At 38.1% G+C, this 14778-nt stretch overlaps 1 protein-coding gene across 7 annotated transcripts in view; it reads right to left on the bottom strand.

The window, feature by feature from the left end:
• The window catches only part of LOC121525038 (mediator of RNA polymerase II transcription subunit 13-like), a 133537-nt gene that overhangs the window by 47820 nt on the left and 70939 nt on the right, over positions 1-14778 (bottom strand). For all 7 annotated transcript variants that reach the window (XM_041810754.1, XM_041810757.1, XM_041810758.1 and 4 more), the window contains exon 3: positions 5678-5762. In XM_041810754.1, the coding sequence (XP_041666688.1) occupies positions 5678-5762 (85 nt within the window). The remainder of the gene's footprint in view (positions 1-5677; positions 5763-14778) is intronic.

Raw genomic sequence — 14778 nt, 5'->3', positions numbered from 1 at the left:
CAGAGTGAAATATTTCAAGTCTTTATTTCTTGAAATGTTGATGATTATGGCTTACAGATAATGAAAACCCAAAATTCAGTGTCTCAGAAAATTAGAATATTGTGAAAAAGTTCAATTTTGGAAAGTCATGGTGTCACACCCTAATCAGCTAATTAACTCAAAACACCTGCAAAGGTTTCCTGAGCCTTTAAATGGTCTCTCAGTCTGGGTCAGTAGGCTACACAATCATGGGGAAGGGTGCAGACTTGACAGATGTCCAGAAGACAGTCATTGACACCCTCCACAAGGAGGGTAAGCCACAAAAGGTCATTGCTAAAGAAGCTGGTTGTTCACAGAGTGCTGTATCCAAGCATATTCATAGAAAGTTAAGTGGAAGGAAAAAGTGTGGTAGGAAAAGGTGCACGTCATAAGCGTCTTCCCTGGGCTGTGGAGAAAAAAAACTGGACTGTTGTTCAGTGGTCCAAAGTCTTTTTTTTTTTTTCAGATGAAAGTAAATTTTGCATAACATTTGGAAATCAAGGTCCCAGAGTCTGGAGGAGGAGTGGAGAGGAACAGAATCCACATTGCGTGAAGTCCAGTGTGAAGTTTCCACAGTCAGTGATGATTTGGGCTGCCATGGCATCTGTTGGTGTTGGTCCACTGTATTTTCTGAAGTCCACAGTCAACGCAGCCATCTACCAGGACATTTTAGAGCACTTCATGCTTCCTCCTGCTGACAAGCTTTATAGAGATGCTGATTTCAGGGAGGACTTGGCACCTGTCCACACTGCCAAAGGTACCAAAAGCTGGTTCAATGACCATGGTGTTACTGTGCTTGATTGGCCAGCAAACTGGCCTGACCTGAACCCCACAGAGAATCTGTGGGGTATTGTCAAAAGGAAGATGAGAGACACCAGACCCAACAATGCAGATGACCTGAAAGCCACTATCAAAGCAACCTGGGCTTCCATTACACACCTGAGCAGTGCCACAGGCTGATCGCCTCCATGCCACGCCACATTGAAGCAGTAATTCATGCAAAAGGAGGCCCAACCAAGTACTGAGTGCATAGAAATGAACATACTTTTCAAGAGCCTGACATTTCTGTTTGAAATATCTCTTTTTTTATTGATCTTATGTAATATTCTAGTTTTCTGAGACACTGAATTTTGGGTTTTCATTATCTGTAAGCCACAATCATCAAAATGTCAAGAAATAAAGGCTTGAAATATTTCACTCTATGTGTAATGAGTCTTTATAATATATGGGTTTCACTTTCTGAAATGAGAGACAAAAATATTGAACTTTTTCATGATATTCTAATTTTTGAGATGTACCTGCCAGTCTTATGTTGGAAATTCTAAGACTTACTAGTGCCTTGAATCAGATGCATGAAAGGCTCATCTCTAGAGCTCAGTAAGTGACACAGAAATAAAGACAGGGTTCCTCACTGTAGCCCACAATGTAGATCATGGACACTCAAACAGTAACTGGCTGATTATAACTTGGTTAATTAAAAATAATGCTAATTTAAAGTAAAAAAAAAAAATAACAACAAGAGTGAGAGACAGAGGTCAACATCATGTGTGAAATATGAACTAGAAAGTGGAAAGGATCTCTCTCGTGTTGAAATAGTGAGCTATAAAAGGAGTTAGCTTCAAGGTAATAGGAAGGTTAATTCAGCCTGCCCCCTATGATGATCACTGATGCTTAACTTAATAGAGAGCAAATATGTGCTGCTTCATTTAACAGATGGCTCTGACTCAGAAAGGAGAGCTTTGGGTACTTGAGCAAGTGATTCAGCACTCAGATTATAATTTCATTAAGGTGAGGCGGCGAGAAGAAAAAGTGGAGCTGTCTGTCAATATGATAGCAAGTTCATTTGGTTGGACTCTTTGTATGTTAGAGGAAACCGTAGCTGTTCATAGAAAAAAAAGCACAATTTTTATCACACACTGTTGCCCTCTAAATTAATTTAACTGCACCAAAACATAACCTTTCTTTCAGTTATCATCCTTCTATTTCAAAAAAGTACTTTTATAAATTGGGAAAAGTCAACAAAAACACAAATAACAGTTTAGCTCAATTCATTAAGCTTGACTTTGTGGCACAAATATGAAGCATGTTATTCCTCTAACAGGTGAAGGCAGGTGACAGCATGACTTCTGATGTGCTGCTCATTAAAATTATTTGACTCCAGGGTCAAAGCCCTGCTCTGACATTGACACCTAGTCAAGTTTTGGTTTGATTGAGGCGTAAACATGCAAGAGTAAAATGATCCAACCACATTATCTAGGCGTGTTAGTCCCACTTTCATGAATTTGATTTGATTTCAGTTAAACTAACATGTAAACACGGTATGGCTGTAAAATAGTGAGACTGTGCTTATGAGGACAAAGCTTGAAAGATGAGCGACGTATTAACTTGATTTTTTGGGGGGAAATTTAACTAAACAGCAGCTGAATCTTTTGGTACACCGACGGAAGTGTATGGGGAACACTGTATGTCACTTTCATGTGCGTCTGCACGCCAAAAAAGATTTTGTGAAGGCAGAGAAGATGTCCAAGATGATGAACGTTCTGGACGCCAATGCACATCAAAACTCCTGAACACATTCACCAAATAGGACGAATTGTTTGAAATGATGAACAAAAATGTGAACATGAAAAAAGCGTGTGTTGCAAAACCTTTGACTCCGGATCAAAAGGAAAAGAAAATCTCTTGAGAGGGTTGAATTTACATCAGTGATTTCTTATATTTTAAGAGACATATTGATGAACTGAGAATGAAATTATCTAAATATGTTGGCCTGTTTTCAAGCTAAGATATTTTTCTTCCACTTAAAGTTTTTCTAGCTTTGCACATTCTATTTAAGCCACTAAGCCATTGTAGTCATATATGGCGTGAAGATATATCCTAGTTGTGTGGATAAATTACAAATCCTACAAAACGAAGTTACATAAGTCATACCATGGTCTACATTAAATGCTCTGAGCCTTTTTTTATAACATCAAACTTAACAATGTAACATTTTCCAAAATGCTTGTTTAATGTTTTATGTTGTATACAGACTCAATAATAGACTATGTGATCTTATTCAAATTTGTGCTCCCTCTCATGCTCACAACACAAAGAACAATTCTACTAGGTAAGAAACATAAGCTGAAACGTACAAGTTTTGCTTTGACCTGCAGACGTCCACAAATGAGGAATGAGCTTGAAAGTGCTGTTAAAATGTCCTCAGAAAGAGCCTGAGACAACAGCTGCTGCTAAAATATGTTCAATCCTAAACCTGCGAGGACATCTGATCATTTCTGAATAGCTTCCCATATTTCCCATATGAAAAATAAACTAAAACAAATTTAAATTGCTGTTTTCTAAATGCTACTGTCTACATGTACTGTATAAGGCTGAACAATTTTGAAAAAATATCTAATTGTGATGATTTTGACTCATTTTGCAAATCAGATATGACCTGTTGTATTACAGGGAATGATAATTCTATATATTTCTTATAAGAAAACATATAAAAATGAAGAAAATATGGTTTGTTTGTTTTTTTTACTCTATTCCAAAAACATTCCACTAAAATAATTGCATGGTATGTAATGCATATTGTCTCTGCTGTAAAAAGCATTTTAAATTAGTATTTTGACATAAATTTTAGGTTTAAAAAAATATTGCACCTTCAGCGATTTGAAAATTGTAACAGGCCATATTGCGATTTAATCTGATTTGCGATTTATTGCCCTACCCTAGTCTAAGCCCCACAAAGCTTCTGGGGAGTCCTATTACACACATGAGATTTTCATGAATTAAGATGGATTGCATTGCATTGTATTGGTTTTATGAAAAAACTGATTGATTGATCATCACCAAGAATGAAAAAATCATGACAAAGCAAGTCCAAATTCAAGACCATGTTGATGGTTTCTCTGACATCAAGGGCATCATTTTGGAGGAGTGGGTTCCAGAAGGGTCAGTGGTGAATCAACACTATTAAAGAGAAGTTCTAGAAAAACTGTGAGAAAAAGTCTAAAGAAAGAGACCATCATTGTGGAAAACTTGTTTCATTCTTCATCAAGACAATGCCCCAGCTCACACTGCACTCTCAGTAAAGCGGTTTCTGACCCAAACACATCTCACAGTGCTTGATCATCCTCCCTATTCACCTAAAATAGCATGGTGTGACTTTTTCCTTTATCCTATGATGAAATCTGTGCTCACAGGAACACGTATGGAGTCAATGTCAAGTGTTCAAAGAAGACCTACAACACTGCTTTGAGCAGTGGAAGAACCGAATGCAGCGGTGTGCTGATGCAGAAGAGGAGTATATTGAAGGAGAAAAACATGTGCGTGTTCAATACCATTGTACTACAGCATTTAACTCCTTTTTCAACAGCCATACCTCTTAAAAGCCTTTGACAGTCCAGCTTTAGTCAAGCTAATACAACTTTCTCTTACAAAATCTGTTGGTATAACAAATGCACAACTCTCTCAATTTTGCAAAAAAAAAAAAAAAAAAAAAAAACAAACAAAAAAAAAAAAACACTAGAAAGCTCAGTTGAGTGAGGAAAGTGAGGAAAGTGATAGAAAATCAAGAAAATATTCCTTTCAAACACTCCTGGGGCCTTGTCATTTACTGCTTTCTTTTTCTTGTCCAATAGGAATGTGGCAACATTGTGCTCCAACTTGTGCTAATAGCACTGCAGTGGTGGACAGTAACGTATTACATTTACTTAAGTACATTTTTTTCAGTATTTGTACTTTACTTGAGTATTTGTTTTTTTGGAAACTTATGACTTTCACTCCACCAAGACAAATATAGTTCTTTCGACCACTACATTTCTAGGAAGCTTGTCATTACTCGTTCCTTTTAGGTTCAGCATAGCATTGTAGTCAGATGGTGGTGTTTTTCTTTTCTAAAATGCAATTGGCCACACGCTGTGCTCCTCACAGAAGGGAACCAATCACAATCACTGCTCACACCTGGGATGGATTTTGGAAATAGGATACGTCATCCTCGATCTGTGTAGCAAGCTCTGCCGCCTTAACTCAAACAAAACTCTGCAATGGAGAGGGCAGGAGAAACTCAAACTGAAAAACCAGCACACCCGTGGCCATATCTCAGCTCGATGTTTGAGATTTCAGAAATAAGGAATGATTCATATCATCAAAAATTAAATGACAATAGTTGTCCTAATTGTTTTTGATTGCATTTTTATGGTGACGTTTTTACAGGTGTTTTTATAGACTTTTTGTAGCAGCGTGTACATGTAAGTCAGTACATCATAAGGTGGTTTCAGAGAGTTACAAGGTTCTGTAAAAGCACTGACAAAACAATACAGCAATGTACTGATATTAGAAAACGTACTTTGTACTTTTGAATACTTAAGTATTTTTAAAAGTAAGTACTTTAGTACTTCAACTTGAGTAAAATTTCACTGAGCAACTTTTAGTTGTACTTGAGTAAGATCTGACCACAAGTATCAATACTTTGACTCAAGTACTGGAGTTGAATACTTTGTCCACCACTGCTGTTATGATACTACCACATGATTCAGTGTAATCAAGCTGATTTTGTCACTGATGCTTGCTTGCATTGCATGCAATAAGGGCACATTTTAATTGCAAGTAAACATAGTGACTGCATAGATAATGAAGTGCTTTCATGTATTGACATTTTTGTTTTCTTTACCTCTCCAGCAGGTTGTGTATGGCCTTGAACAGGAGGGTCCTGCACTCGTAGGACAGCCCACACTCCCACAGCCCCTCCTCAGCCACTGAAACACAAGCAGAAAAAAGATCATCAAATTATTAATCTCTTCATGTTTTGCTTACTATTAAAAGTCATAACAATTCCAGTGATAGAGAAACATCTGCACACACCAGCTTGCAGATTATAAAAAACACATGATTCAGCGTTTAACTACATGTGTTTATGACTGGCTCTGTCAAAACATGCTGCATGTGCTGATTAGAAAAGCTGCATATCATATCAGAAATGGAGATGAAGTTATGCTTGTGTGTTTATATGTGTGTGTGTACGGAGGGTGCTTGGCAGTACAGCTGTCAGGTTGGCTGCAGCGACAGCCCAGTCAAACCCCATGCAGTTGTCAGCTCCAGTTAGCCGCATAGCAAGACTGTGTATCTGTGCAGGCTGACACACAAACTCGCAGTCAGGTCGGCACACGCATACACAGAGAATGAACTTTTTTTTTCTTGTGAAATTCAAACAGCTGAAGACAAATGTGGTCAAATCTGCAGCACGTGGGTCACAATCCACCGTCCTCCTGATTTCCTTAACCCCACCAACCCTTTCCTGGCACCCACCCCCACTCCTGTCCTCCCCCCCCAAAAAAAAAAAAACACACACAAATGTCCACATACACACACACCGGAGCCAGTTAACAGTGTTTCTCTTTGTTCTTTGCCATATACCTGCAGGGCTCCTGGAAGAAACTGGAGGCTTGTGGGTGGGTGTTGTGTTTGCTTATAGGGTGGTGGCAAACAAACCAAGCATCACAGAAATACACAAAAAAAAAGGAGAGACAGACGCACACCGCCTGGGGGATGGGTGGCATAAACCCCAGTAGAGGTTTTCTCTTTCCTCTCCTTTTCTTTCTCTCTTTGATTTTTTCCTCCATCTTTTTTTTCTTTGTTGATATTTCCCTCCTCTCCTTCTTCTTCGTCTTCTTCATACCAGAGTGAATGAAATTTCCTTACTCGCCAGAATTACCCCGTCGCCATGGAAACGCTGGCGGTGAGAACATGGCGCCCTGGCATTCAATTTCTAACACTGGTCCCTCCCCTCACCCTCCTCCTCCTCCTTCTCCTCCTCCTTCCTCTGTTCCATTGCTTCCAACACAACCCCCCCCACCCCTCATTTACTCCTGCTTCAGGGTGCAGACAGGAAGCTGCTCACTCTAGCCAGCTCCTCTACAGAGCAGAGGAGAGAGAGGGGGGGATAGAGCGAGTACCATGAGCAGAATGCCAAGTCTCCAGCAAAATCCTGCTCATTAGCACTCACTGTCTCCATATCTCCCCTTTTCTTCTACACCTAAAAATCCCTCAACTTTTTTTGTCTTGCCCCCACTCTGCCAATCCTCCTTCATATTCCATCTTCATTTACTCTCATCAGGACCAGCTAGGAATACGGCTCTGGACAAGAAGAACTAAAAACAAAATACACCAATGTTATAGAAGATACTTCTTAATCAAATATCCTCCAAATAAATCCTCCCAAGAATTTAAGATAAAGGTTTCATTAATTTTACACAATATCATATCATTCAATACAGAATACAGTGCATAAATACAAATGTTTACAGAAAGATATTTCTGTAAGATTATACTGTATGGCAAGAAAGAATGATCTTCTGGACAATCCAAAATTTATGTCTAAACATATTAGATATACTGGAAGGTTGCTGAAATCATGTGAAAACACTGAGATTAATGTGTGGCTGAATTTGTCACTGTTAGAAAGTTTTTCACTACTTTCTAGGTAGGGTTGTCGTAGCACCCCATGATGGAATTACTCCGACCCCCTTATGCTACAATCATATAAAACCACTGAGCAGCTTACCTTGATACAGTCTGTTGTTAGCCGATGTGACTGCCTTCATTGAAAAAGAATAGTCAGTTAAATGCTGTTTTTGTTCATTGTGAGGTAAATTTGCCAAATCTATCAGCCACAGTGGCTTACGGATCATTGAGAGTATCATACCCGAAAGTTTTGTGATGTAAACAGACTTTGTCTCTGCTCTGGCACAGAGCCATGCAGCTGCGCTCTGGCCATAGTTTACTACAAAGTTAGGGGGCAGACTAATTACTGGAGTGCTTGTCTAGTTTTCACTTGAACCAGACGCCGCATGATCAAACATCTTACCTGCTGAAGGCGTGTTTTAATCTGTATTTCACTAGTCTTAAGTCCTGGATAACTAAAAGAAGCTTTCTATGGCTTTGTCTCTCTCAAAGCAGCAACAATTCAATCCCTCCTATCTGTCAGGGGACAATAAAGTGTATCATATTGTATTGTATTGTAGTGTTGCAATGTTAAAGTTTATCAAATTATCTGATGATAGACTCGTTCTATTCCTGCTAAGTCTGTAACAATCAAAGTTTCCGAATATTATCATCAATGGAGACTTTTATTTTGAAGAGTAACATCAGGAAATGGAGTGTTTTCAGCAGCCATTGAGCAACTCAGACATCTCATAACCTGGAGAGAGAAATTACTTCAGATAAATCAGAAAATGTTCAGTGCAGAATGAGAAAATTTAACTGAGACTTTAGCTATAAACTGTCATGACATAACTGTGATTGTTTTTCTGTTGGCATAAAAAGAGAGCTGTTAAACAGCAGTATATCAGACAAATGATTCCTACATTCAGGTTGTAGTATTGTTTTTAAATAATACAAATATCTTTGAACATTGCACTATTGTTATGCTAGAAATTTGGAAAAAGTTGATTAAAAAACAAACAGCCCTAGTGAAGTACAGTTCAATTTCAATTACAGTACTGTATTGTTTTATTTATGAAATGAGATATAGCACAATATGATACGATATAATGTGATGCAACACTACACAATACATCTTGACATGACACAATGCTTTTTTCCAAAAAGAAATGATCCAGTGTCACACAAAATTATTTGATTCAACATGATACAATACAAAAATATATGAAAATGTACCATGAGATACAACACCATACCATACCAAGCAACTATACCAAACAAAATGTATACGACATGATAAGATGATAGCAATAGGGATACTATAGACACCATAATGCACAGTAATGTGATGAAAAACAAAACTACAGGATCTGATACAATATCAAAAAGATGTAGTACAATACAAAAAGACGGAGTAAGCTAAAATTAGATATGGTTTGGAAAGCAGTATTTCATCTGATGCAATAACTTCAATAATCCCTAGATATTAGGGAAATCTACACAAACAAAATCTGGAAAATAATCTAAATATATCATGAATAACTGCAGAAAACCTTTTAATTGTAGGTATGGGACTTGGTGTTGTGTAATTTCAGGAAAAGAAAGCACAAAATTGTGAAAAGGAAATGGTAGTAAAATATGGACATGACTCAAAGCTATTTTTGGCAATATTCAGCACCAGAAAAGAAGCTAAAAGAAGACAAAATTCGAATAATTGAATGTTGATTATACAAACAGAAAAAAAAATTAAATCGCAAAAACAGAATGCTCTAAATACAGTGCATTTGAATATGAGTGGAGTGAGTGTAAAGTTGATAAAACCACAGCCAAGACAGACTGGCTCCAAACTTCCTGCATGTGTGTTTTTGTAGCTCCAAAAAGAGCAGGTACATTGTGTTTCACAAATCCCCACATACACTTTGATTCCTGGTAAACATGCAACCCACATTAGATGCTCCTGTTTATACTGTCGCTGTCATAGAGCCAGCTCACTGCACCACATCAACACAAGGTGTGACAAATCACTCCTGCAAGCAAACAAGGTCACAAGCATGTATGCACATAGCCACACTCACACATTATGAATATAGAAAACAAAGTGTGAAATAAAACAATGATCTGATACATTAAAGAAGCAATGTCCTGTAGGGGTTTGTGCGTGGGGCGTATACTGCAGGGAAAACACCATGAAAGTGTCATTTCAGCGACCACCATGTTTGGAGTTTCTTTTTACAGCCTGTTAATCAGCGGAGGAACACAGATGGCCCGAGGGAAAACTGCGCTGTAGACACTAAATGCACAGCTAAGTGCAGTAAGGCTTTACAGCATCATGATCCATCATTCATCACAAGCTGAGCTGCAGGGAATCATGCATCATGCCTGAAAGATCTTAAAGGAACTGGATCCAATCAGCCTCAATCAGATTAAAGTGAAAGCTCATCATTCTTGGTGTTTACTGATTTGCACTGATAAAATAAAAACAGATTTCTCAAAGAAGCAGTCATGTTTTACATCAATTTGTTTACAATTACAGACAGTGAAGGAGAAAAGGGATAGAAAATTATAAAAATGGGTTAAATTGGCTTTGGCTCCAGTTATTCATCTGTTTTATTTAAACTTTATGTAGGCTAAGTCTAAAAGATAATTGAGGTTTCCCTCATTTACAACGTTAAAAACAAAATGAAATGTTTATGTAGCATGTTAAAACATTAAAAAAAAAAACGGACAAGTATGATAGTCATTAAAACAGTTACAGCTGTGGTGAAATGATTTGAGATTATCATCTTAAATTGTCCAAGAGAAACGAGTGGATCAATCTTAAGACTTTGTTGTAAAATGTTCCACATTTTAGGAGCTCAAAAGTTAAACACAGATTTACCAAATTCAGAGTAAACACTCAGAACTTGCAACATTAGACAGTCAGCAGATGAGAGTTTGGTGACGTCCAATGGTCCTGTCCAGCATAGATGCTAAGTAAGATGGTGCACATCCAATTAGGGATTTATAGACAAAAAGATGCAGGTGTTTATCACACCTCTGTGTCAAGGAAGTCCAACTAACTTTGTTATATAAGGATCTCCAGTTATGAATCTGGACTCTGTAGATTTTTGTGGATGCAGCAGCATGTCTATGGACATCCCCATATTCAAGTACAGACAGAAAAAACAGCCTCAGCTAAAGCTGTACTACAGACAGGAGGAAAATTAAAATTGTGTCTGTTCAGAAACCCAAGTTTCTAAAGAAGTCTACCTATAAAAATTTGTATATGCTACTCAAATGTAAATGATTCATCAAGCCAAATACCAAGATATTTGTATACTGATAACTTTTCAATACTGCTAAAACTGAGTGTGGACAGTTGAAAGCCATTAAAATGTATATCCCTAACTTTAGAGAAGATCATTCTCTTTGCATTAAGAACAATTTCAGAGCAATAAAAGCATTTTGAAGACTGTTAAAAGCATACTGCAGTTACTCTACAGCCAGCTGTGCAGAACCAGCAATGCAAAATGATAACATCAGCATAAAGGGGAAATAGTCTGTTAAAGAGGAAACAACATTATTAAAGTCCCTGTAAAGTGATTTTAGGTTTGTTGTATGACAGGCCACTGTGTTGTGAACCACCAGGCCAAATTTCAGTCATGAAAAACATATCCAAGTTTATAAAATTAAGCTTTAAAATCATGAAAATGAGGCAGTAAAATCTGCTCAAGGATGGTGTAGGCATGTCTGTTGAATGAGCCAAAGCCATGCCCACTCATGAGAGACTCGGGGGTTATATTTACTGTTTTCTGGCACAAATCTCTTTGTTGTCATACTTTTATGGCCCATAGGCCACCATGGTTGATAGATTTGGGAAATCTACCTGACAATAAACAGAAACACAGCAGGTCTGTTAACTGTTGACTGTTAACTGAACAGGCTGTTAACTGAGACATCAGCTAACAGCAGACTGTAATGAGATGAACTGTGATTTTATATCGTTGAAGTGTTCGGTGGGAAGGGTAATTCCCCATCAGAACGGGTGATGTCATGAGCTCATATATTTGCCCTGCTTAAATTAAACCAAGCCAGAAAGGAGGGGAACAACTTTTTAAAAATAATGTTTGGATTTCCCTCAGAGGGACTGTAATATAGCATGTAAATAAGGCCCAGAACAGATCCTTGAGGCACATGTTTGACTAAAACTCTGAATGTTTCCAGCATTTACACACTGAAGTCTATTAAAAAGAGTTAAGAAATATACTTTTTTTTAATCCAAGTGCTACAGTCAGCACCTTTAGTCTTGGCATTTCCCACAACCTCTTTCAGAACTTCTTATCACTGTTATTATTGCTAAGTTTTGAAAGTAAACTTCTGCTTCTCTTGCTAGTATCAATCAATCAATATCTGTTTGTATAGTGGCAATTCATAAGCACAGTTTTCTCAAAACACTTTGCAAAGAGGGCAAGTCTAGACAGTTTTTTGTTTGTTCGTTTTAAAATTAGTTTGGGGACACTGCCTTTATTTTTTGGCAGGACAACAGAGAGACAGGAAATATGGGGATAGAATTGGGGAAGACATGCACAAAACATGCTGAGACCAGTGTGTTGACGACTACAGCCTCTGCTTATGGGTGCCTGCTCTACCCACTGAGCTACACCGGTGCCCGACATTGTTTATAAATAGCTCTAAGCAGTTAATATTTTCCATTAATCATGGGAAAGTAACTAGTAAACATGAAAAAACACACAGATGTCATGTCCTTGCATTTGCAGGACAGTAGACCTGGAAACATAGAAATTAGACCCTAAAGGAAAATCTGGCAATACTTTCATTTCATCCACCATTGCTGCCTGTCCTGTCTTGGTTTTGATTGGTCAGCAAGGAAAAAGTGACAATGACGAATATGGAGCTATCCCAAAAGATAAACTGTTTTCGGATGAGCGCCAAAGGCCTTTGTAGAGTTAAGGATGCTGAGGACTAAAAGTGCAGGATTACATTGGTTTTGCATTAAAAATGAAGGCTGCCAGCACAGAAATGGTGGCTGTGAGCTCAGGTCCTAAAGTCCCTTTTCAACCAACAAACAATAGCTTTTTATGTGTTTAATCTGCTGGAGTTTTTTGTGATTAATTAAATAATTACATGTTTTTTTAAAGTGCCTCTTTGTATCTAAAAAATAAAACAGGGAACCAATGAGCTCATGGTCGGTCAAAAATAAAGATGTAAAATCATAAATGTTCTCTGTGGAGAAGAGGTTTGTGTTTGGTAGATTATTGGCAAATTTTTCTTGGGCGTAACCCACATACTCAGCTCTGCTGCTCATCCCATAAATGCATGTTCTTTACAAATGTGGCACCATTTAAAAGGGAAATAAACACACATTACAAAAGTATAAGATTTTTTTGCTGAGAAGCATTGTAACAACAAAGAAATAATCTACCAGACACAAATTTCCTTACATTTTGTTTACTTGACAAACATACATTTAAAAGGCCAGAGGATTTTAACAGACATTAGTAACCAAAAGCAGGAAAATTAAGCAGACTCTGACCCCCCCAAAAATTGAGTATTTTCCTTAAAAAATCAGTAAAACATTTAATTGATTACCAAAGAATTTGCTGAATAATTCCTTTTTCATCAATTTATCAATTAAAAGTTGCAGCTCTATTTCAATTATTAACTAAAACAATATTTTATTTTTGATACCAAATGTGAACAGGAAAACTTACTTGTTTGAAATGGCAATCAAAAAATTAGGTTAATATCAGAAGTTTCAAATCAGTTTGTCCAGATATACTGTGCATGAACATCAGGCCTGATGAACTGACAGGAAAAGAAAAGTGGCGTGGATGTGCATTCACCTTCATGCATGCAGAGGTAATGTGTGTGACAACTGGTTCCTAAAGTGCCTGACAGTGCATGCAATCTCTGGGCTTTGCATTTTGCATGTGTGTACAGTTATTGAGGTAATGTCCTCACAAATGCGTGTTCATTTCACACAACCCTCCCTCCATCCACGTGCCTCCATGCTCTTAACCGCCGCGCCACCCCAAACACAAATAAGCAGTGATGGAACTGGGTCGCCTGCTACCACTCACAATATTCCCACCTCTCCTTCTCTCCATCTCAGCCTCTGTTTCTTCCTCTCCATCTCTCTCTTTGTGGTTTCTACATCCATCTATCAACTCTTCTCTTGTTTTCTTTGGAGTCCCCTGGCTGTTTTGATCTCACACCACTAGAGGGAGTGACCCATCGCCATAATAATACTATCTGAGCTAACAAACACAAGGACTGTATTGATCTGAAGGCAGGAGTCGGGATGTGACAACACTCGATGACCCCTCTCTGCACATTTCCATCCTCCCCCCCCCCTCTCTCCCTGCTCTCATTTGTCTTGGATCAATATCACCATCAGTCCTGGCGTCCAGCAGTGTCTCTGCAGCGTGCAGGCTATGAGCTCACACTGGGCAGCATGTGTGTCTGTTCGTGTGTGATTTTACACAAACCCCACTGCCACTTTACTAATTAGCTGCCCTGCTGCATGTCTGAGCAGAAGTTGGTCTCTGTTTGCTGTGTGTGTGTGTGTGTGTGTGCATGTATGTGAGTGTGCTGCTTGTGGTTCCTGTGCAGGGTTACATGCTTTAGTGTGCTGATGTGTTTTTAACTTGTAAGAAAGAGAAGAGAGATAAAAGTCTGCACAGATGGACAGAGAGGGAAACAAAGAGACACTCTGGGAAAGGGGATAAAAATGAAGATAATGATGATGAAAAGTGCCAAAGCACAGATTAAAGAGTAACTACACCATTAGACTCCTTTATTTAGCTGAAAGAAAACTCATGTTAATGGATATGAAGCAGTGCTGTGGATCATTTTTGGGTCTAATACTTAACATTTGAAGATGGAGTACATAAATTCTACATACTGTGTTAGAGACACACATGGCAACCACACTTTACAAGCTGAAACCCTGGTACTAGACTTGGGCGATGTGGCCTAAAACTTAAACAGTATATTTTTGCTCTTTGCCTCAATACATATAAATGCAGGTGCTACAACATGCTTTTCCACAAACTAAAACAACACCGTCATGGTATATTCAACTCATGTCTGAGCATAATATCACAGAAAAATGTTCTTATAAGTCCATCTGTAGTTTCATTTCTCTCCTGCTGTGGTGTATCAAGCTGCCACTGACAACACCACATTTCCTGATATGAGCCTTCACAATAAAAGCACTCAAACAAAGTAACAATTACAGACTAATATTGCGGTGAACTTGACAGAACTAGCATGTTTTGCATTGCTTAAATTTCACAACACTGTTTAAAAAATGGTGTCCTGAAAGTCAAA

Source organism: Cheilinus undulatus, linkage group 17, assembly GCF_018320785.1.
Source record: "Cheilinus undulatus linkage group 17, ASM1832078v1, whole genome shotgun sequence".
NCBI classification, from domain to species: domain Eukaryota; kingdom Metazoa; phylum Chordata; class Actinopteri; order Labriformes; family Labridae; genus Cheilinus; species Cheilinus undulatus.
The sequence above is the reverse complement of the archived record's forward strand: the minus strand, read 5'-3'. Positions and strand labels throughout refer to the sequence as shown.